General features: G+C 45.3%; 1 protein-coding gene across 2 annotated transcripts in view; it reads right to left on the bottom strand.

Moving 5' to 3' along the window:
* MOV10L1 (Mov10 like RNA helicase 1) overlaps window positions 1-23116 on the bottom strand; it is a 772466-nt gene that overhangs the window by 406828 nt on the left and 342522 nt on the right. For both annotated transcript variants that reach the window (XM_085650694.1, XM_085650695.1), the window contains exons 15-16: window positions 15102-15207; window positions 1329-1513 (exon numbers count right to left, since the gene is read on the bottom strand). In XM_085650694.1, the coding sequence (XP_085506820.1) occupies window positions 1329-1513; window positions 15102-15207 (291 nt within the window). The remainder of the gene's footprint in view (window positions 1-1328; window positions 1514-15101; window positions 15208-23116) is intronic.

Raw genomic sequence — 23116 nt, 5'->3', positions numbered from 1 at the left:
CATGATGTATATGGATTGGAAATTTTATAAACCGCCTGACAACTGCATAATAATCCCCCTAATAACCATAATGCAAGGATGACATAATCACTAACACTTGGTGCCATAAGAGAAGAATACTACCTGTCCGGAAAGCATTTCAGTGTCCCATCAGGGGTGGAAAGCGTGATATAATTATCAACACCGTACAAACATGAGCCATGTATTTTGCTCAAGTATCCTTACATTGCAGGTCAAATATGTGGGGGGACCATGACAGAAATAAGTGAAAGCTTAACATAACAAGCATGCCTGGATGTGAGTTGAAATGCGTCAAAGCTACCACTAGGGGGGGAAAAAGGCGAATAATAACAAAAAGCCAACACAAAAGACTGAAAGGAAACAAATGAGCTTCCCTAAATTTTTCAGACATTCACCCCAGAGATACTGAAGCACATACGGGTTATCATTTAAAAAAAAAAAACAGAATACTGTATTATTACTACCACAAATTAGGAACCCCGAGTTTATTCCCAAATACATTTCCAAAAGTCAGTGACTTTACGGAATTGTTACCACAAAAGGGTGTTTTATCACTAATGTCAACGGTTTGTCAAGTATATAACCTTTGTACTGCTATTCTGTGTATGTTTCATTTACAGTGACTAAGTACGTCGCCTAAATGAATGATTCCTGTATATAATTTTTATTGAATAAAATATAATGGTAAACTAATTGTTCTTGGTCATTCTAACGAGGTAGTAGGTGGAATAAAATGTACATAAGGTTCTTTTTTGTTTCACTTTGCAAATCAGGTATACCACTCTGTGTCAGTAAATTAGTTATTAGACATAACATGGTGGTTCATTAAATGAGACTCGATAAGAAAAGTGTAATTTCAAAGAGAAAAAAACAAAACATTGAAAGACTAAATCATTTGAAGAAATGTAGATAAATAGCATTTTTGAAAAACTTACCAGTGCAATATCAGTGCACCTTAAAATTAGAACAGTGTAATAAAAAGAAGGCATTTAACCAAAATTAAAGCAGTGCCATTTACAAAATGTTAACAAATATCCCACAGGACAACATCCATAATCATCACAACTTTATAGGTATTTGTGACACACTGAGATGTCACAAATCACCATCATTCCATATAGGTGTCTTGACACCAGCATGCATCTGCCTCAACTACTATAGATCCAAAAATCTAGGTAGGGAAACATTTAAAAAATAGCTACATCACCGATGGACTGGACTCTTGAGCAGGGCAAAGGAATTGAAATCGCAATTAGAAATATTTTAAAGTCAATCTTATACATGTACTCTACGTTCATTCAAGTTACCTGCAAAATAGCTTCGATAATTGTCACTGTTTTCCCAGTACCTGGGGGTCCAAACAGAATGTAAGGGATTGGACGACATTCGCCACTAAGTATTCTTCTCACCGCCAGCTTCTGAAGTTCATTTAGTGCAGGATTGAAAAATTCCCTACTATTCGGTTTTGCCAGGATAGTTCTCGTCTTAGAGCCTGCAACAGGGAAAATAAGTCAACATATAGAGAATTAAAATGTTCATAAAGGCAGAAATGATATTTAATTAGGGAAATGTACTCTGTAAAGAAATGTTGTTATTCATTTAATGAATGAATATTTATGTGTCCCTAATTTGTCATGTGTACGGAAGCGTCTTGATGCTGCAAAAAAAGATATAAAATAATCAACTAAAATGGAGAAATCCAGGTTTTCGAGGGACGACCTAACTTTAAAAGTTATTGTTGCATTTGCAAGGCTTTTGGGACCCGGAAAGGAAAACTAATTACTACGTAGGCTACTCTTTGATATGTGTAACAACAATTTCAGAACAGGAGAGGTAGCTGGCACACTGAAGAGAGAGAGTGCAAGGAGGGCAGGGCATGGGTGATATGGTCACTAGTACTCAAATCCAACAAGTTTAACGGAGCAGCATTCTGAAAACTTTACAGATCTGGGTCTGGGTCTGTGACGGTTACATAATAATCGAGTCTAGGTGACAGACAGAAATTAATAATGGACACTTTAAACAGGGGCGTAGCTTGGTCAGTGAGTTTAGGGGGTGTGATTCTCAATTTTTTTAATTAAAAGAGCAGTGGTCTGCAGAGGGTGGAGGGGTGAGATGACCAATATCCAGGATAGACTGTTTCCATGACGCGCAGCACACAAAGAGAAAACAATGGGTTGGAATGCTACACCGAGCGATTGTCACGGCCTAGACTATTTGCAAGCACTCATCGAATCGACTTTTGGGTGTTTGATTGCCAGTAGAACCACACAGACTATTGCCATGGGGGACTAGCGTGCCTCTATACAGAGAGGTAATACTTCTGTTTCCGCCTCTTCCTCTACCACAATTACTCTGTCACTTAATACAGAGAAGGCGTCAACCAAAAATCTGAAAAAAGACCCACTATCTCCTACAAAGTCTCTTTCCACTGTTTCAATGGATCTCCTCCTGGAAGAGATTAGGGCCTTGGCCCCCTATACGGAGGAAACAAACACCAGATTACAATTCTTACTGACCAATGGTCTCATATGGAAGACTATCCACAGTAGAACTGCAAATTACAAGCTTCAACAAAACCTCACTCAAAGTGAATTTTCTTCAAACACAGATCTCCACCTTACAAAAACATGTTGAAGGCCTTAACAACAGCAATAGAAATAATCTACAGATCTACGGTCTTCCTGAAGGTGCAGAAGGCACAGACTCTATTATATTTTTTCAATCCTTTCTTCCCAAGCTTTTGGGCTTTACGGACAGGCCCCCACTTAATATTCAGCGTGGCCATAGATTAGGTCATCCTCCTGCAACTGCTTCTACCTCTAAAAACCCCAGAGGAGTTATTCTTCATTTCTTGCAATACACATAACTAATCCAGGTAATTTCTGCCACCAAACAGAAGAAAAGTATTTTGTTGTCAGGCCATAATATTTATTCTCTCAGGACCAAGCTAAAAGCACTACAGATAGACACAAAGACTTCTTAAGCATGAGACTGATGCTTCACTCTCTTGGCGCTCAATTGGGTTATTCCACCCCTTGTCACTTCAAAGTTACCTACAAGAGCAAAACAACATCTTATGTATGAGGATCCCAGTTGACTGAACGCTTTTCTTGAAACATGTAGAGTTGAGACTATGGATGCTTCTAGACCTACTAAATCTTAAAATCACTCTTATAATTTTCACATATCTCACTTTTTATGTTGACAGTTCTTATGTTGTATTTACACTTAGATGTTGCCATATCATGGTTGTGTTGTAGTTTCATAGTATTGCTAGATTGAAAGCATCTTTATCATTGACTTACCTTCATGTTTTCTTCTTACAGGTGTCTTCCTGTCTATGCCTGTACTCATTCCACACTCTATATCCTACAACCCTTCTTGCACAATAGTCCCTCCCCTCCCCCAAGGACTGGACGGGTCATCTTTTTCATGTGGTCTCCCCTACCCTTATGGCAGTTTTTCTTAGGTATGATTCCCTTTTGCCTTATTTGTAGGTCAATCTCCCTCTTTCTCCATTTTTGGAACAGACTCATTTTTTCTTTCTGTTCTACTATCTCAGTTTTATCTCTCCTTTTTCATTTTCTTCAATGTCTTAGATATATCAATGCAATACTCTTTTACAATACTACTCTTATTTCTTCTTGCATGGTTCGTTCTTAATTCCCCCAATATTCTGTCTGATTTGTCCCTTCCTACTGTCTCTCTCCTACGGGTTTGAACATTTTATCTTGGAAAGTTCGAAGTTTAAATTCACCAACCAAAAGACTAAGAGTTCTAACTCATTTATCCAACTTTGGTGCACATATTGCTTTTTTGCAAGAATCACATCTCATACAGAGTGAATCTTTGAAGGGGGTGAGTGGGTGAAAAATTGTTTTCACCGAGAAATGATAATAAAGGAGTTATAATTCTTTGTCATAAATGTCTCCATATTCATTTGATATCCCAGGAAAATGATGCAGATGGATGATGGTTATTGCGTAAATGTTTTATTGATAAAGTTCCAACTGCTCTTTTTTAATGTATATTGGCCTAATGCTTCAGAATGTCGGTTTTGGTCTAATATCACTCAGAAACTCCTACAACATCCAGACGATAACTTTGTTTTAGCTGGCGACTGCAATCAACTGGTTGATCAGCCTATTGACAGACACTCCACATCACACTATATCCCAAACAAACCACAAAAATCATTTATTCATGACCTTAAGCAACATAACTTAACTGATGCAAGGCGGTTGTCCAATCCCACTTTGCGAGAGGACTCACATTTCTCTCGAATACATCTCACACACTCACAGATTGTTTATATCTTTATTTTCTCACTATTTATCGCAGACCTTACACTCTGCAGCTATAGGTTTCATCTTGCTATCTGATTATGCCCCCGTTTCCATAAAACTAGATATTTTACCTAAATCCACTTCACCAAAAGAGTGGAGATTTAATAACTCACTTTTATTAGATACCTCATTTACCTCCTCTTTATTTCATTATCTCATGAATATTTCCATTTTAATTACAAAAAGTTTGCCTTCCATCTGGGATGTATTCAAGGCCTTGGCCTGAGATTTAATATTTAATTTGTATCCAAAAAAAAGGAAATTATCTCAAAATCCAAACACATTTGCAGAAATTAAACAATTAGAACATGTCTAGTATACCTTCAGATCACAACAATATTCACAACTTATTAATGGCAAACTTCAATTTAACAAACTATCTACTGAAAACGCATCATCATATTTTCTTATATCCAAGACCAAAATCTATGGTGGACAAAATAAATCTGGGAAATTACTAGCAAACTACTTCAAAATCAAATACAACAAATTGAATCAATCACAGGTATCTCATTATAAACATCAGAAATTATAAATGGGTTTGCAAATGTCTACAAAACTTCATACATATCAAAACAATCCCCATCTGATCCGGAAAATCTACAGGTTTTGTCCTCTGTGCAAAACTCTTTTCACCCACAGATTGATTTTTGATCCTTAGAATCAGATATTACACACACACACACCTACACATTGCATTGCATTCACTCACGAAATATAAAACTCTGGGGTCAGATGATTTCACGGCTGAATTCTACACACATTTCTCAAAATGACTTCTTCCCAAATTATATACCCTTATTCATTCCATCACGCAGTCTTGTAAATCATTGTGCGCTTTCCTAAACGCACTTATTTGTCTTATTCCAAAAGACAGAAAAAATCTGCAGTATTGTAAAAATGACAGACCTGTCTCCCTTGTTAATATCGATTACAATTGTTTTTCAAAGGCATCCAGACTAGAACCCTTCGTTCCCGATCTTTTGGGAAAGAGCAATCTGGCTTTGTAAAAGGAAGGTACATAACAGACAACACTTGCTTGCTCTTTGACATTCTATCAAAATCCACATGTAAGTCCGAACCCTTAGCGGCCATCACTCTAGATGCCCAAAAGGCTTTCGACCGTGCATATTGGTCATTTTAATTTCATAACCTCACCTGGTTTGTATTTGGCCCCAAAATTATTGCTTTAATCTCCTTTCTCCATACTTCTACTCAAACTGCCATTTGTGCAAATGGGCTGACCTCTTTGTATTTTACATTAGGTAGAGGAGTCCGTCAAGGTTGCCCCCTCTCCCCATATCTTTTCAATCTGGCCTTAGGGCTATTTTTTATCAAGGCTCAGGCCAAACACAGACATACATGGTTTTTCCCAAAATGCTCAGCAGGTTAAATTGCCTGTGTATGCTGATAATACTTTACTATTTATATCGACCTCAATCTTCAATCCCTGCTTTTTCCCCTGAAGTAATATCTTATGCCCTTGTGTCCAGCTATAAAAATTAAATAACAAGAAATGTGAAATATTACTCCTAAACAAATTCAATTTTAAATACTATTTCGTTTCCTCTGAGTGGAAATCGCAACAAATTAAATATCTTGGTCTCCAATTCACCCAACCCCTTAAAACTTCCATCTCCATTAATATAGAAAATTGTATACATAAGATAACCTCACTAACAAGTCGATGGCACTCATTACTCCTTCCTTGATGGGGTCGTGCTGATACTATTAAGAGGATTTTAGTACCCATCATTATTTATATCATCTCCAACATTCCATTAAATATTCCTCTCAGGTGTAATACAAAAATCTATTCGATACTTTCCTCTTTTCTTTGGAATAATAAACAAAATTGTATGCCCTTGTCAAAACTAAAGCGTTCCAAAGCTGAGGGTGGAGTGAATTTTCCTGATTTCTCAGATTATTACAAAGCGTTTGAATTTAAACAATCTGCACACTGGATCTCACCCTCTTCAAACTATTATCCACTGTTGGGTTGATCTGGAGCGCAACTTCCATTTACCCTTTTCATTCCAAGAATACCTGACATTCACATGCAAACCTCAAAAGCTCTCCATTCCAATTTTCAAATACACCCGCAAGTTACTAGAACCCATGATATACACTCCGAAAGACCTACATACTTTTCTTCACTCCACTATTTGGTACAATAACTTTACATAACTAAAGAAAAACCTAGGTTTTGGAAAACTTGGTGGAAAAGGGGGTTAATATGTGTCTCTTTTGCGCAAGCCCAAACAGTTTTTGACTTGTATCCTCATTTCAAAATAAATTTCAACTTAATTTTTATCAATTTCAACGGGTATACCTACTTCATATCTAGCATTTCACCCACTTCGGTGCCCCAAAACTCATTTTGTTGACCTCCTCTACACAAACTCAAAGGCCTCCACCATGTATTCACATTTACAAACTGTTCCTATTGATAGAATTAAAACAGATACAGAATTATCATGGGAATGCGATCTAGCCACAATTTGGCCGATTTCTACATCAAAACAGATTTGGACGAAAATCAGAAAATCCTCCTGAGCAGCAAACACAATGCAAACACGCTTTTACATGTACAATAGACTCTTCTCATCCCCTGTATCTTCACACAAAATCAACCCGGATTTTGCTGACACTTGTTGGACATGATCAGCTCAACATGCTGATTTTAAACATTTATTTTTCACATGCCCTTCCGTTTCTACTTTTTCTCACAAATTTGGAATCAGATTAATTCCATCTTTCATTCAAATATACTCCACTCTACTTCTAATATATTCTTAGGAAGTGTATCTAATGATCGGGCAAATGTTGCATGGAACGTGGGAATATTTGATTTGTTATTAGCAGTTGCTTTTCAGCAAATAACAAGAGACTGAAAAGATTCTACTCAATTGCCATTTAAAACATGGTGGTATGTAGTATGTCATAGTCACAGACTAGACACTGCCTATATGCATCCTATATCATTCGTTTTAGAGCAAAAAGACCTGTGGACCCCAGTCACAGATTTTCTTGTCAAATATAAAAAAACATTCTTTGCCCCCACCCATTTAGCGCACATAAGTGCTTTAACCTCCTTAACTTTCCACTTCTGACAGTATACATTTCTCATAATACACATCACTTCACATGTATTGCTATTTCTACTATGTATATTATCAGACTATATTTCACGTGAAACTTCCATGTATCACACCCTCTTTTTTGCTTACCCCTTTATACAACTGTACTTATTTTGATATTTTAATTTTATTTTTTATTCAGATCATAGAGCACGGTTTGATTGCATCTTATTCAATATAATAAACTTATACTGTCAAACTTTAAAATGTTACGCTTGTATCGAATACAGTAGGCGTATTGACAAAATAGACTCAAACCTACTCCTTCCAAGCCTTGGAGTAACCTAAACACCAAATAGGACCGTTCATTGGTAAAGAAATGCATCCACATAGAAATCAATGGAGTCAAGGAATAAGACTTACATCACATAATTTATTTGTTTAAATAAATGAAAAAATATTTTTGTTTCTGAATATATATTTGATTAAATTGTATATTTTTTACTTATTGCATAAAATATTAGAAAATAAACGTAACGAATTGTAGCTTCAAGTTATATAAACCACATCTACCAGCAATGCTTGAAACAAATGCAACACACCTGCTATTATGGGGGTGTGATGGTGGAGAGAGGGGAGGTGTGATTTAAGAAGGGGGGTGGGTTAGTGAACAGTCAGGATTAGACCACACCCACCAAAAGGTGAAACTCACTAGAATATCAACCAATAACAAACAGCCTGCCCAGCTAGAGAAGCATTGGCATAGCCAATAGGTCTCGCGTTTGAGACCTTATAAGTGTTTAGCCATGCATCAGTTGATGCTGTTGCAGGAAGGATATTGTGCTGCATAACTAAATACTCATAAGGCCCCAAAGGCGAGACCTATTAGCTATGCCAATGCTTGTTTGCATAAAGTGCAATTCTCAATTCATCTCATGACTTTGCACATGGTGACAGATTGGTTTGAAATTCAACAGCGCATGAATGCGAGACAGCAAGGGAGCGGCTATGCAGCAAGTGTCAGGGAAGGAGCCAGCTTGTGTATGGGAAGTAATGGATGTGGGTAATCAGCTGATCGATGGCCGAGGACAAGCAGAACTGGTCAGAAAGTTACAGACTTTAAAATTTAGAGCAGACTAGGCCTGGGCTAAAATTCCGTTTCGCTCGCGGAAATTGCGATAATTTGACATTTTCGCGTTCTGCGGAGAGCGCGAAAATGTCAAAATTTCCGCAATCCGCCTCTTACCGGAATATTTGTTCTTGCTTTCGCTGTAAAAAAATACATTCTTGCGTGCGCGCGATCGCCTTACCTGAATCCCCGCGTTCGCCGACAAGTTTTCCCGATCCGGTCGCGTTCTCCACAAGATGTTGGATTGTTGGTAGCCATTTGCGCTGTCTCGCGACAGTTCGCTCCCGCATTAACGACATTTGTCACGGGATCACGTCATTCGTCGCGCGATCACGCTTTCTTCTCGCGATCATGCACCGCGAGAGTATGAGATGATTGAGATCTCGTGCCCGTGAGCAACCGCATGGGTAAGTTGGCGAGCCGCGATCAGGCAGAAAATACCGCGAACGGGCGTGAAAAAAACGTCCGCGTCTTCGCGGTATTTCCGCGTGTTTGCGGAGATTTTTTTTACATTTTCGCGATAGTTTGCGAAAATGAATTTCGCAAATTCCGCCCACCCCTAGAGTAGACAGCAAGTATATGCAATAATGAGAACACGGAATGGTTTCTGTTCTGAATAGAATAAAATGATTTTGGTTTTACTGATGCATTTATTTTCCATTTCTACCCTTCTTAATGGACGGTACCAAAAAATATAGATTCATGCATAGAATGCCTGGTTTGTGAAGTTAGTCTAAAGACTGCTTTTGTCTCAGCCACCGACTTGTAAAGGACATGATCCTGTTCCTAAGAGGCAGACTAATGTATAAAAGTTCTAAACGGATTACAAGTTACCAGTTTATGCAGATTTAGCTGCATCCTCTTTCAGATCCTGCAGCACATTCACGAGGCAGTTTCACATCCTACAAAGAGGAGCATGTGAGCAGCGTTTCAAACAAGAAGCGCGCAATGCCTTGGCTGAGCAAAAGTTAAGTAACAGATTTTTTTTCTATTTCTTTACTTTTGCTGTAATCGCGGCACCTGCGCTTTACTTGTAATGTTAAAAGTAAAGCGCGGGTGCCGCGATTATAGCAAAATTAAATAAATAGATTTTTTTTCTATGCAGGTTTGGAGGGGGAGGCAATATGGAAAGTGTAAGCAGATGCAGCGTCGCGCGCGCGGCGCCAAAAGTGAAAGCAGATGCAGCGTCCCGCGCGCGGCGCCAAAAGTGAAAGCAGCACTTCCAAAAGCCACTCTTACTAAATGTCTCGCCAGAGCAGCGCATGAGCTGGCTCAAGCGAGACCTAAAAAGCAAGGAAGAGAGTATATTATAGTAATGCAAGAATCCAAGATTCAGACAAGGTCCAAGAATCAGGTAATTAGACAGGGTTAATTAGTATTTTGTTAACAAAAGTGTCCCAACCATCCAACTTTCTCCCAGCTCCCTCTAACCACAAGAATCAATTCTGAGTCCTGATGACCCAAAAATTCGATTCAGAGGCAGGTTGTCAGCTACAACTTAACACACACCTCCCTTTGTACATAAACGAGATAAAAAATACCACAAAGAGAAATAAATAACTACATACAATATTGATCACACATTAAGGCTACACAATATATAGCAAGCATGTTAAATCTGGCATATTAGATACCACAAGAGACATAGATAACGTCTATATACAATAGTGATCATACCCTAAGCAGTTGCGTTACGAAACTTGAGGGGGCCCCCCTGCAGGGTACGTGGAGAGGCCCCCTCCGAACTCAATCTGGAGCTCCCTAGTTGAAGTGCCCTGGAGGTTGGGGGCCCCCCCGCACTGCAGGGGGCTCTGTTACGCCCCTGACCCTAAGAATATGCAAGCTGAGACATAATCATGGAAATCTGGCACAGAGTTGAACAAGAATTTCACCAACAATTGTTACTCAGAGATTTTAGGAATCTCCTCCCACTAACACTTCATCTCAGATTACTCCTGTATATTTTGACAACTTGTCCAAATTCCTCTTCACCACTTCAGTATTTTCACCACTTCTCACTATACCATTAGCACCTTCACCACACTTACAATGATTCCATTAGGATTCTACACCCATGAGTCTTCCGTTCTTACAACATTATTAAACAATTTGGTCACCTTGATGGGTTCTGTCAATTTCAACTCCTGTTTTCCCATGCCTGTTTTTTTTTATCCTAACCTAATCACCAACCTCCACAACTGTCTTTTTGACACCCTTCTTCATATCAAACCATGTTTGTCTTGCTACTTCTTTCGCCATTGAGCCTTCCTTTATTTTAAATTAGTAACAATCATACTTGCATACTTCCATTCACCCGACAAGGTGAAACAAGCAAATTTGCCCCTCTTTCTCTGAACAAATTAAAAGGTGTCTTCTTGGTAGGAGAGTGTGGAATCAGCCTGAAAACATTCACACATCTCCTTCTACTCTCCTTGGCCATCCAGATAGTCTCGTATCACCCTGTTAAGCTGTTCTACAACGCAATTACATGCGGGATGATATAACACACACTTTTTATGTTTTATCCCATTCTTGTTAAGAAACCCTTGCATCTTTCCAAAATTTAATTGTACACCATTATCTGTCAACACAGTGTTAGGCAAACCTAGCTTACTGAAGACCTCTCCCATACGCTCAATCACATGCTTTGTATCCAAAATTACCGCAATAAATATCTGCCTATCCGACCTTCATTTGGACCAACAATGTCACTCCAAGGAGTCTTGGGCAACTCTCTAACCACCATGAGGTGTACACTTGGCTTCAAGATTGTATCACATGGGGATCATTGCATACAATCTCACACTACTCTCTTTACACTAAGAGCTATCCCTGGCCACCAATAAGAAACTCTCAATCTCTTCTTTGTCTTAGACATGACTTGATTAAAACGTCTCTGAAGCACTGGACAAAACCAACCTGGTGCCTCTAATTCAGCAGACCCACTTTGTCAGCTGATTTATCCTTTACACCCCAAGATTTCCTACATTCTTTAATTCCCTAATCCTATTCCCAACCTTTCTCCATACATGTAAGAACCTTTTGTAAGATCATGTGATCCTTTACTCCTTTTCTTTAATCACCATCCATAATGGTTCTACCTTCAAGATCACACACTTGAAAGTCTTCTTCCTCCACATTTCCTTCCTAAAAGGCTTCCATTTCGTAGGTACGAACGTGACAATGCATCAGCTGTATGATTAGTGGCACCAAGTATATACTTACCCGCATGCCGAAACTTCTAAATGGCAACTACCCATTTTGACATCCTAATGGAAACTGTTTCCACTCCTTTTTTATTAAAAATCTTTTTTCTGTGAGCTTTGATTGGTTAGGTCGAGCCTAGAGCCAGCGCGCATGCGCTGCTCTGCGAGACTTATTGTAGAAGAGTAGGGGATAGAAACCCCGCCCACATTTGCCATTGACTTGTGTCATTGTCCGTCCTAAATGCTGGCTTCCGATTCATCAATAGGCGTGTTAGTCCCTCTTTAGTACCGCCTCCTCTTAATTTCTCACCTCCCATGGCGACTGGCCCCTTTACCTTGGTTGTTTCACGGTGTGTGTTATTTACACTGTGAGCACTATTTTCTTTTATGAGGTTCTCCTACTGCAGGTACGACATGTTTTGGTGCCTTCTTTACTCGCCCCCCTCCCTAATGTTGTCATGCCTTCTTTTCCCCTCCCCGCCCTCCCTCCCGTTGTACGTACCTTCTCCTCTCCCTCCGCCCTCTTGTTGTCCATGCCTTCTCGCCCCCGTCCCTCCCTCCCGTTGTCCGTGATGCCCACCATTTGCAATACAATAGGTCTTGCGTAAATGCGGGACCTATTGCATTGCAAATGCTTGTTTTTATAATATAATCACAACCCCACAAAATTGTCTTTACTTTCCTTAAGGCCAAAAAATAGCGAGTCTCTGGTCCTTTCACACTAAGTGAAATAAACACTCTAATTTTCTAATTTTGACCTTCACACTGCTAGCTCTAGCGACGTCATCTCGGCGCCGACGATGCACTCGGAGCCGCACGACGACGACTACCGACGCGCAGGGGTACTGCTGACGAAAACTTTCCGGATCCTGTCTGACGCCTGGGGGTGTTTCTAAGGTAAGGAATCTATCACTACGTGTTTCTTTCAGATACTTAATTACCTATTGCCATTTTCGTCAACATGTTTGCCAGGTATGATGATGTGGTACGTGTACCATATATTTTATCTCTGAGTGGTCCTTCCTTACATTTTTTGTTATTCAATGCCAAACATACTCCTTTAACCCACAACATGGGCTGTTATTTTTATGGTTTGTATGAATTAAAAAATGATAAAATAAAAAAATTAAAAGTACCAGTGTCTCTTAGAAGGTGGAACATGTCTCCCAAGGAACCAGAGGCAGAAATTCCAAAGTGCAAAAGATGCAAGAGTGAGCATTCGGCAAGGCAAAAAGATCCACCCAAGGCACACACCCCATCACCCCCCTCTTAACCCTTACCTGTTGCCCTGTGCTGGCTAAAGATGGGATTTTGGCTTGTTGACAGAGAATCCCAGGCAAGTCCAAGGACATCATCGAACACCCAGTGTTCAAATCAGAGAAGACAGGGTCGGCATTATTAATTTGTCTTTCCAAAGAAAGGTGTTTAGGAACCAAAGATCTAGGACCGGTCTCAGCCCTATATCCTTTCCGAGCACTAGGAAGTACTGTGAGCACCATTCCTTGTCGTTCTCCAATTTGGATACTCTCTTTATTGTCCCTTTGCCAAGCAGAGTTTGCATTTCCTTGGAGAGGAAGGAGAGTGGCAGCTGCCTTCTGAACAAAAACAGGAGGAGCATGAAAGGGTCCAACTAGAAATGGGAGAGAATAACCTTTTTCGAATAACCTCCAAGACCCACTGGTCTGAGGTATGTGCCAGGCAAACATGAACCATGCCCCTTACTGGCTACAGAAGACCACTAGAAGGGGACGGCAGTGCAGCTTGGTGCTGGTTGCAGTAGGCTACGAAGATGGAAACTGCTGCCCTTGCTAAGGGCCACAGCAAAGGCTCCAAGAGTAGCCTAGGAATGTCCAGTACCGCAGGTAAAACTGACAGGCTGAAACCACATGGCCTCTGGCTAAGGTGTGGAGGGAGGCACAGCATTGAGCTGGCAAGGTAAGGGCCATAGTAAGGGCACTCAGCACTAGAGGGGTCCTGGGTGTAAATCAGAGTGGAGTCCCTATATGATCCATAGGACCCAGAGGGTGATCTGGGGGACCTGGAATAGTTTTTTAAAAAACTGCAGCCTAGCCTCATTGAAGGCCTCAAAGTGCTTCAGAATCAACACTGCTCAGTGGAATTCAAAACACATCGGCTAACTGTGGAATAGAATGAGTCAGCAGTGGTGTCAGGTCCTTCGAACACCAACTGCACAGCCTCTCCCTAGAGCAGGAGCAGTGGTGCTGGGTGGACTCCCTCTTATCTTTTTGTGCTTGCCATTCAACTGCCTTAGACAAGGAGGTCAGGTACTTGGCCCAGGCCTGGGACTCTGAAATGACCCTTTCTTCACGCTTGCTGACAGCCTTCAGGTGCCTCAGGGGCACTTGTTGCAGGACTGATCCATGCTTGGACCCTAAGCACCAAAGGCAAAAGTTGTACTGATCCATGGCCAACATCTATTTCCTGCAGGCATGGCACAGTTTAAAGCATCTGGGCTTTAGAAGGGACATTTTCCCTACCATGCTGTTGATAGAAGATTTTTGGAAGTCTGAATATAAATGAAAAGGTCAGGAGCAGAGCTCCAGATTAGTGTCAGAGCACACAAAAAAAGGAACCGATATCAGTGTACAGGGTAGAACCTAACTATGGCTCTGTGTCCTCATTTCCAGAGGCAGGAAAAAGCAGCTGCGGAGTATGGGAGAGCCACTTATAAGCGAGTGAGAGCCATTGCAGAAAAAAGCGTTCCAGTCTTGTGCCAGTGGTAATTCAAAAGGTGAGGAATCCACAGTTAGAAATATCCCTCAAAATTCATTGTTGGTCCTGCACCATTCACAATGTGGCTTCATCTGTGTACCACTGCACATATTCTGGAATGATGGCTAACGTTATTTCAAGGAACGCTGTGGATCTTCTGCCATAATGATAAGTATCCACCCTATTGGCAATTAAGCACTATGAAAGGAATGGAAACCCACCTTAAGGTTAGCCAAATGAACCACCATGTATTGCATTTTGGCACTCCACAGTGGAACATTGTGGATGTGCAGTTGGCTATTTTCTCGGGATGCTGACATAGTGTCGATAAAGAAGTAAATGAGAGCCCTCATAATCAATATTTAGATGACTATTGTGTCAGAATAAACACCACAAGCACTACGGATGGAAAAAGCCAACGGCAATAACCAGAGTTTACACCAGCACTGAAAGCAAATAGTCAATCTAAATACAAACATTATTATCTCAGAATCTTTAAAAATTCTATCAACTAAGCAATTTTTCTGATCGAACCTCAAAGATTTACAGTGAACCCAAAAATAAATGATGTTATAAAACATACCATTATTATTCCTTTCTGCAACTATTTCCATGTGATCATGCACACCCTTTGTAGTTTTCTCGAGTGCCCTTGTGCATTTATTTTTTTCATTTTGAACTTCAAAAACCTGGGGAGTAAAGCACAAATATTTTATCGCAATAATATATTTTACCTCGTTTTCTCTTTCATAAAGTACAAAGCGTCAAGTAGCAGGGTTTACTTGCAACATTAAAGAATAGGACTGCTCCCGCAGCTATGAATTTATTTTTTTCTCTAAAGCTCTATTACCACTCTAAACACCTGGTTTAGGAACTCCTAGTGCCAAGGTGAGATAGTGAAAGGGAAGTACTTCTCCTGTACTGAGATCCATAAGTTGGAATGAAGCACAAGTTACCACTTGTGTAACAATATATCTGTAAGAGACATTAGTTAGTGATAGATTCCTTACCTTAGAATATCCCCAGGCGTCAGACTGGATCCGGAAAGTTTTTGAGTCAGCAGTAACCCTGCGCGTCGGTAGGCGGCGTCGTGCGGCTCCGCGTCCTTCGCTGGCGTCATATGCGCCGAGATGACATCACGGAGACTACTTAGGCGCCACCCATGCGCGCTGACATCAGTTCTGTACACGACATTCTGCGCCAGGAACGCAGAGCCATGCAAGAAACTGACCACTGGTGCCATGAAACTAGGGCCCTGAAAGGGATCACCTTAACCCTAGAATCAGTACGCAGAGCGGGGAGGATGGGTGGGGCGGTAAGGAATTTATCACTAACTAATGTCTCTTACAGATATATCGTTACACAAGAAGTAACTTGTGCATCTGAAAGAGACACGTTAATGATAGATTCCTTACCTTAGAATAGATACCCCAGCAATACCAACCCCGGTGCTGGGTCTGCGAACAGATTACACCAGAAAGTCACGGAGAACAGAACGGCCAAAGAAACCGTCTCTCCGGACTGGACTATCAAGGCAGTAATGCTAGGTGAACGTGTGCAGCGAGGCCCACGTAGCTGCCTGACAAATATCCTGCAAGGGAACGCCGCTTCCCAAGGCAGTAGTGGCTGCTGTCACCCTGGTAGAATGGGCACGCAGCCCTGTTGCAGGCTCCTTCTTAGCCAGCGAGTAACAGGCTTTGATGCAGAGAACGACTCACCGAGAGATGGACCGTTTGCGCATAGCCCAACCTTTTTTGGCACCAACGTAGCCAACAAAGAGCTGATCATCCACCCGGAACTGTTGTGTGCGCTTCAGGTAGAACGAGAGCGCATGTTTTGGGCCCAGATGGTGGAGCCTCTCCTCCTCTTTTGAAGGATGCGGAGGCGGAAAGCAGGTGGGCAAAGTGATGGTCTGCCCGATGTGGAAGGGCGTGACAACCTTTGGCAAGAAAGAAGGACGGTCCTTAAAACCACCTTGTCCGGATGAACAGAAAGCAAAGGAGGTTTAGAAGAAAGAGCCTGGAGCCTACTCACTCTTCTGGCAGAGGTGATAGCTACCAGGAAAGCCGTCTTGAGAGTGAAAAGACGTAAAGGACAGTAATGAAGGGGCTCAAAAGGAGCGCACATCAGATAGGTCAAGACAAGATTTAAGTCCCATTGAGGCATTATAAAAGGCACGGGAGTAAACGTGTGTAATGCCTTTCAGGAAACGGTTAACAACTGGGGACTTAAAGAGAGAAGACTGATCTGGAAGCCGTAGAAAGGAGGAGATGGCCGAAAGATAACCTTCGATAGTGCCCAGAGCAGAGCCCTGCTGGGCCAAGGATAGAAGGAACAGAAGAACCTCAGAAAGAGGAGTAGAAAGGGGATTCACAGCCTTCGCTGTGCATCATGCCACAAATTTGTTCCACCTGCAGGCGTATACTGTTTTAGTGGAGGGACGCCTGGCTGCCAGAATGACATCACAGACTTCGGAAGATCGAAAGCTGCCAACTGTCGCCGCTAAATCTCCACACACGGAGGCTGGACAGGTTCGGGTGGCGGACTGTCCCCTGCTGCTGCGACAGAATATCCTCCCGAAGAGGAAGTCTAATTGGGGGATCGATCGCCATGCTGAGTAGCTCGGGATACCAGTATCTCCGTATCCAATCCGGAGCCACAAGGATGACTTGGGCCCGGTCGTGCCGAATCTTCTTCAGCACTATGGACAGAAGTGGTATAGGCAGAAAGCCGTACAACAGACCGCAACTCCACTCGCTGCAAAAAGCGTTGCTGAGCAAGAGCCGCCATGGAAATTCCAGCGCGCAGAACTGATGACATTGCGTGTTCTCTTCAGTGGCAAATAGATCTAACCAAGGCTCTCCCCACTGCAGAAAGAGACCTTGCGCCACATCCGAGTTCAGACGCCATTCGTGATCCATCAAGCACCGGCGGCTGAGTACGTCCACCCTGGCGTTCAGAGAACCTGCCAGGTGTTGAACCACCAAGGTAATGCCTTGACGTTCCAGCCAAGTCCAGAGGCGCAGAGCCTCCTGACATAGTGTCCACGACCCCACCCCGCTCTGCTTGCTGCAATACCATATGGCGCTGGTGTTGTCCGTGAACACCTGCACTACACTTCCCCGGACAGAGGGAAGGAATACCTTCAGTGAAAGTCGGATCACCCGAAACTCCAAAAGATTGATATGGAGCCGGGACTCCACCGGAGACGAGAGGCCTCTGATCTCCCAAGTGGCCACCCCATCCCAGGAGGGACGCATCCGTCACCACTGTGTGCTCCGGTTGGGGAAGGGAGCGGGATCTGCCATTGACCCAATCGTGATTCGTGAGCCACCACTGCAACTGACGTGAAGTGCCCTCCGTGATCTGGACATGATCGGACAGATTGCCCTGATGCTGCGCCCACTGGAACTTCAGGTCCGACTGCAGAGCCCGCATATGCCATCTGGCATGTTGCACCAGCAGGATGCGGGACGCCATCAGGCCCAGGAGCCGGAGGGTCATCCTGACTGAAAGCCGGGATAGAGGCTGAAAGATCGGAATCATCGCCTGAATATATCCCGGACTCGCTGCTCGGGAGGATAAACCCGAAACAGCTTTGAATCCAGAACCGCTCCGATGAAGGGAAGCTTCTGAGAGGGACTCAGGTGCGACTTCGGCACATTGATGGAGAAACCCAGCAAATGCAGGCCGGCCGTAGTCTGAAGGTGGGTGACGACTGCCTGGGGCGAGCCCGCCTTCAACAACCAGTCGTCGAGGTAGGGAAAGACTGACAACCCTGACCTGTGCAGATGAGCTGCGACCACCGTCATCACCTTCGTTAACACCCGAGGGGCGCTGGTAAGGCCAAAGGGGAGCACGGCAAACTGAAAATGCTCCTGGCCTACCGTGAACCGCAGGTAATGCTGGTGGGCTGGCAGTTCGGGGATGTGAAAATATGCGTCCTGCAAGTCCAACGCTACATCCAGTCTCCAGGGTGGAGGGCAGCCAAGACCTGAGGCAGAGTCAACATCTTGAACTTCTCCTTCCAGAGGAAGCGATTGACGTTCCTGAGGTCCAAGATGGGGCGCAAGCTCCCCTTGTCCTTCTTGGGGACCAGAAAGTAGTGAGAATAACAACCACTTCCTACTTCTGGCCCAGGAACACACTCGACGGCCCCCTTGGCCAAGAGGGCCGCAACTTCCTGCCTTAGAAGATTCAAGTGTTCCCCCGACAGGCGGTGGAACTGAGGCGGCATGGCTGGAGGAGTGGACTGAAAGGGAAGGGTGTAACCCTTGCGGGTGATCTGCAACACTCACTTGTCCGATGTGATAGCGTGCCAGTGGGAGAGATTATGGCGGACCCTGCCACCCACTGGCGTGGGGTGCCCCACGAAGCACGGATTAGTAAGGTTTGGAGGCAGAAGCATCGGGGGCGGAGGTGGACTGACCCCAATGCTGATTCCCAGACCCGCCCCTGCGGAAACCGCGGCCGCGCTGAGGCTGGTTCTGCACAGGCTTGATGAAAGAACGTGCCTGGGCGCCCCTTTCATGGCCACAAAAGGAACGAAACCCAGGAGTGGCTGGGCTTTTCCTAGACTTGGCCGCGGCCCATGAGACCTTAAAATGCTCCAGTGCACTGTCGTCCTTATCGCCAAACAGGTGAGTGCCATCAAAGGGCATGTCCATGAGTGATTTTTGGACATCTGGTGAGAACCCAGTAGATCTCAACCAGGCGTGGCGACGAAGTGCCACAGTCGTAGAAATCGCTCTACCTAGTGAGTCCGCGGTGTCCAAACCACACTGAATGGCAAACTTAGCCGCATCCTTACCCTTAGCAACAGCTTGGGACAGCACAGCTTGGGTCTCTTCAGGACACTGAGGCAACACCTGTGCAACTGTATCCCACAGCCGCGTGGGCATAGCGGCCAAATAGGCATGCGGTGTTCACCGACCGCAGCCCCAAGCTGGCCGAAGAGAACAACCATTTACCGAACTGCTCCAGCTTCTTAGAGTCCTTATCCGGCAGAGCCGTGGGAAAGGCACTCTGTGACGTCGACACTTGGATGACCAGGCTCTCAGGCGGAGGATGAGTGGTCAGAAAAGCAGGGTCACCAGGCGCTGGATGATGACGCCTGGCGACGTTCTTATCCACAGGGGCCCCTGTGGCTGGCCACAAGCAGGTGCCCAGCAAGACGTCAGTGAGGGCGTCGTTAAATGGTAGCAGGGGCTCCGACGAAGTGGACGCCGTCTGGAGCGCTTCAGTGAGGCGATTAGTTTTGAGGGCCACCGTAGGGACATCAAGGTTGAGGACCTCAGCTGCCCAACGGAGCACCATCGTGTAGGAGGCGCCCTCCTCCATGGTAGGAGGGGGAGAGGCAAAGCCCGGGTCAGAGGAGACGTCGAGGTCACCGGCATCCTCCAAGTCGTCCGCCCAGTCCTGCTCGGAGTCACACTGACGGGCAAGAGGGTCCTTGGACCCCTCCCAGTCGTCCTCCACCTCTGCCGCATGTGGGACAGACCGCGGCGGCAGGGCAGGGCAGGAGCCGGAGAAGGAACAAACGGCGTCTGGAACGGTGCCAAGAACGGCCCGGGAACGGAGGCGGAGCTGAGGGCGGTGCTGGGTCCGGAGCCGCCAGCGATGGACCTTGTGGCGCCGTGGCCCGAGCCAACAGTGCAGGATCCTGTAGCGCCGAAGCTGGATCCGCCGGTGGCGCCGACGGCCCAACAGGATCCTGACACGGGACCACGGGGCCAGAGGGCGCGCCGGCAGGAGTTGCATCTAACATTCAACTTTTAATACCAAACAATAACAGATTAATGTCAAATATTTGAACATTGTTCATATATTCTCTAGCATTGTTTGAGCGTAATTTTTCTTAGGAAATGGGCTCTTTTGCATATGTTTGGGGATCAAAGAGAGAGGAAACAGGCACAGAGAAAGCCAAATGAGAGAAGAAGGGATAGTGAAGCTCCACACCACAGGTTCATATTTAGAAAGGACAGTATATGTGTTCATAAGAGGATTCTCTTTAAAATACTGACCATCACATACAAAGCCGTGCAACTGGACCAGAATATCTAAGGTCTAGAATCAAGCCATACACCACCCAACGTACTCTGCGGTCATCTTCAGAGAATTTGTTAACAGTACCCGATTCCAAACTGAAAACCAGAGGTGGAAAGTCTATGGCTGTACTAGGGACCAAAGCTTGGAATGCTCTGCCCACTCAGCTGAGGCACGCACAAACAGAACCTACCTTCAGGAAGCTTTTAAAAACTTGGATTTTTGCTACCCCCAGATCATTTGGTGTTCTCTTATCTAAACACCACTACTTAGTTATCCTCTCCTCTGTGAAACCTTTCAATGTCCTTTTCTCTGCTGAAGCGCCAAGATGCTCCTTGGAGTGAACGTTGCGCTATACAAAAACCTTTCATTCTTCCATTCATTAAGTTAAAAATAATTTTATGGGGTTGTGGCCTAACCTAACATGGCGGTAGAAGCGTAATCCCGGATCCCGGAGCTCCTGTCGCCACTGGGCCCCACTTCTCTTTGGCCCGCGGCGGTGCTGGAGTCCCCGCTTACCAGAGCAGTTGTGATCCCAAGTCTTCCTCCTCTCATGGTTCTGCTGGCTTGTCGCGCTCCACGCAGCTGCGGTCTCCGTCATGGCCATCTTCTGGGAGAGGGCCCTGGACTGCGCCTCCGCCAGGGCACACCTTGCAGCCCCAGTCAATCTCCGGGAGGCTATGGTGGGCCACTGGGGGATCACTGTGGCCCCCACAACTTCTGGACCTCTGGTATGGTGGCCACCTCTGGTGTGGCACAATCAAGGACATCCTGACCTGCAGGGGAGCTCACCTCAATCCTGTGAATGTCTGGCCTGGGTTGTGGGCGCTCTGGGGCTCCTGCCGCGCCGACCGTGACTCTATGGAGACATTCCTGCTGTTCCCCTAGCCCTGGACTCTTCTTCTGCCTCCGGGCTTTGGCCCGCCATGCTGCCTGCGCCTTCTCCGGGCCATCACCCGCCTAACTCAGCACAGCATCGGCCCCACACACATTGGGCTGTTCTGCTACTTGGCCCCTTCGCGACGCCGAAGCCCCCGCCCTTCAGGCTTGTTCTGGTGGGGGCACTGACTGGGCACATCCACCCTTCTGCTGGGCTGCTCTTTTTCTATTTTTGACGGCTGTTGGGCCTACGCCCCCCTTACCCGCCTCCCGACCCTGGGTCGCCCTCCTCCCTGGTTGGCCTGAGGGGTGTGTTTGGTGGCTGGCTTGACCAGTGCTCTCGCCGGAGCCCCCCATGTGGCACCACCGTTGGCCTTGTGGCTCTGCGCTCTGCTCCGCTTGGGGCTCCTGCCGGCATGGTTACTGATTTCCTCCTCTGATTCATCGGGGGCCTCCTGGACGGGGGTGGTCCCCTGTACAGCGCCACACATCAGTTGCCCCCTAGCTTATGCTTCCACGATCCTGACCGCCGCCTGCCACTGTATTCTGGAGCCTGCCACTCTCTCACCTCTGGAACCTCCCCAGTGCGGCGCCCGGCCCTTGAGCTTCGCCATGGCTCCGGCAGTGTGGTTGGCAGTGCCCTTGTCTCCTGCGCCCGGCAGCAGATACCGGCACAGCTGCCTTGCTGGCCATGCCTAGGGGCAAGGTCGCCCAGAACGGCTCAGTAACCCCCCCCCCCATGGGCTAACGCGACCACAACGGACATGAGCGCTAAGGTGGACCCCTCCCCGCGGCCCCCTGAGACGTCTCCTACCATCTCCATAACACACGACTACATGGAGAAATTCCTCACAGACATACATCAAGAAATAGGCTCCTTAAAGTCAGATGTCAAGAACAGCCTTGCCTAATTGCGCAGGGATATCAAGACAGTGGGAAACAAGGTGGACGAACTCGAGTGAAAGTTCAAGAGAAGCAGAATATCGAGCTCCAGGCCAAGCAGGAGGACTAAGAGAATCGGGACGGCACAACAACCTCCACATCAGGGTCACCCCTTGTGGGGCGGAGGGCAAAGACATCATGTCCTACACAAGACACCTCTTGATAGCCATCCATGGGGGCCCACGGACATTCTCACCAGGGTCCACTACTTTCAGGACATGGAGTCGGTGCTTCGGACAGCAAGGGCCAAGGCGGACCGAGTTTTTCGGGGCCACGCCATCCAAATCTTCCAAGATCTCTAACCCCTAACCCTGAAGAAGAGGAGGGATTTCATGCCCATCACAGAACACTTAGGATCTCACAATACCAATGAGCACATCCCTTCGGTCTGCGCTTCACCTGGAACGGCAAACAACGCCTAGTCCGCTCCCTTGCTGAGGTCAAGTCCCATCTGGATCTCCCGTCGGACCCCGAGGATGGGGACTACCGCTCCTCCTCTTCAACACATGCGGACCACCTGCCAACCCAAGTGGCTCTCGCTCCGCTGGGGCCCCTCAGACAGCAGAGATGGCCAAAACAAACATTATCGCACATCTCCAGAAGATGAAATTGGAGGGGGCACAGCCTTCGTCGACGCAGGAGTGACTCATGCATCTGGGCCATACTCCCCGCCACGGCACGGCCAGTTTCATGACTTCACAGACTGCAGCTCTTACAGCAGGGCCCAGGGCA

Source organism: Triturus cristatus, chromosome 4_1 (genome assembly GCF_964204655.1).
Source record: "Triturus cristatus chromosome 4_1, aTriCri1.1, whole genome shotgun sequence".
Lineage (NCBI taxonomy): Eukaryota > Metazoa > Chordata > Amphibia > Caudata > Salamandridae > Triturus > Triturus cristatus.
Note: the sequence above shows the minus strand (reverse complement) of the source record. Positions and strands in the feature narration are given on the sequence as shown.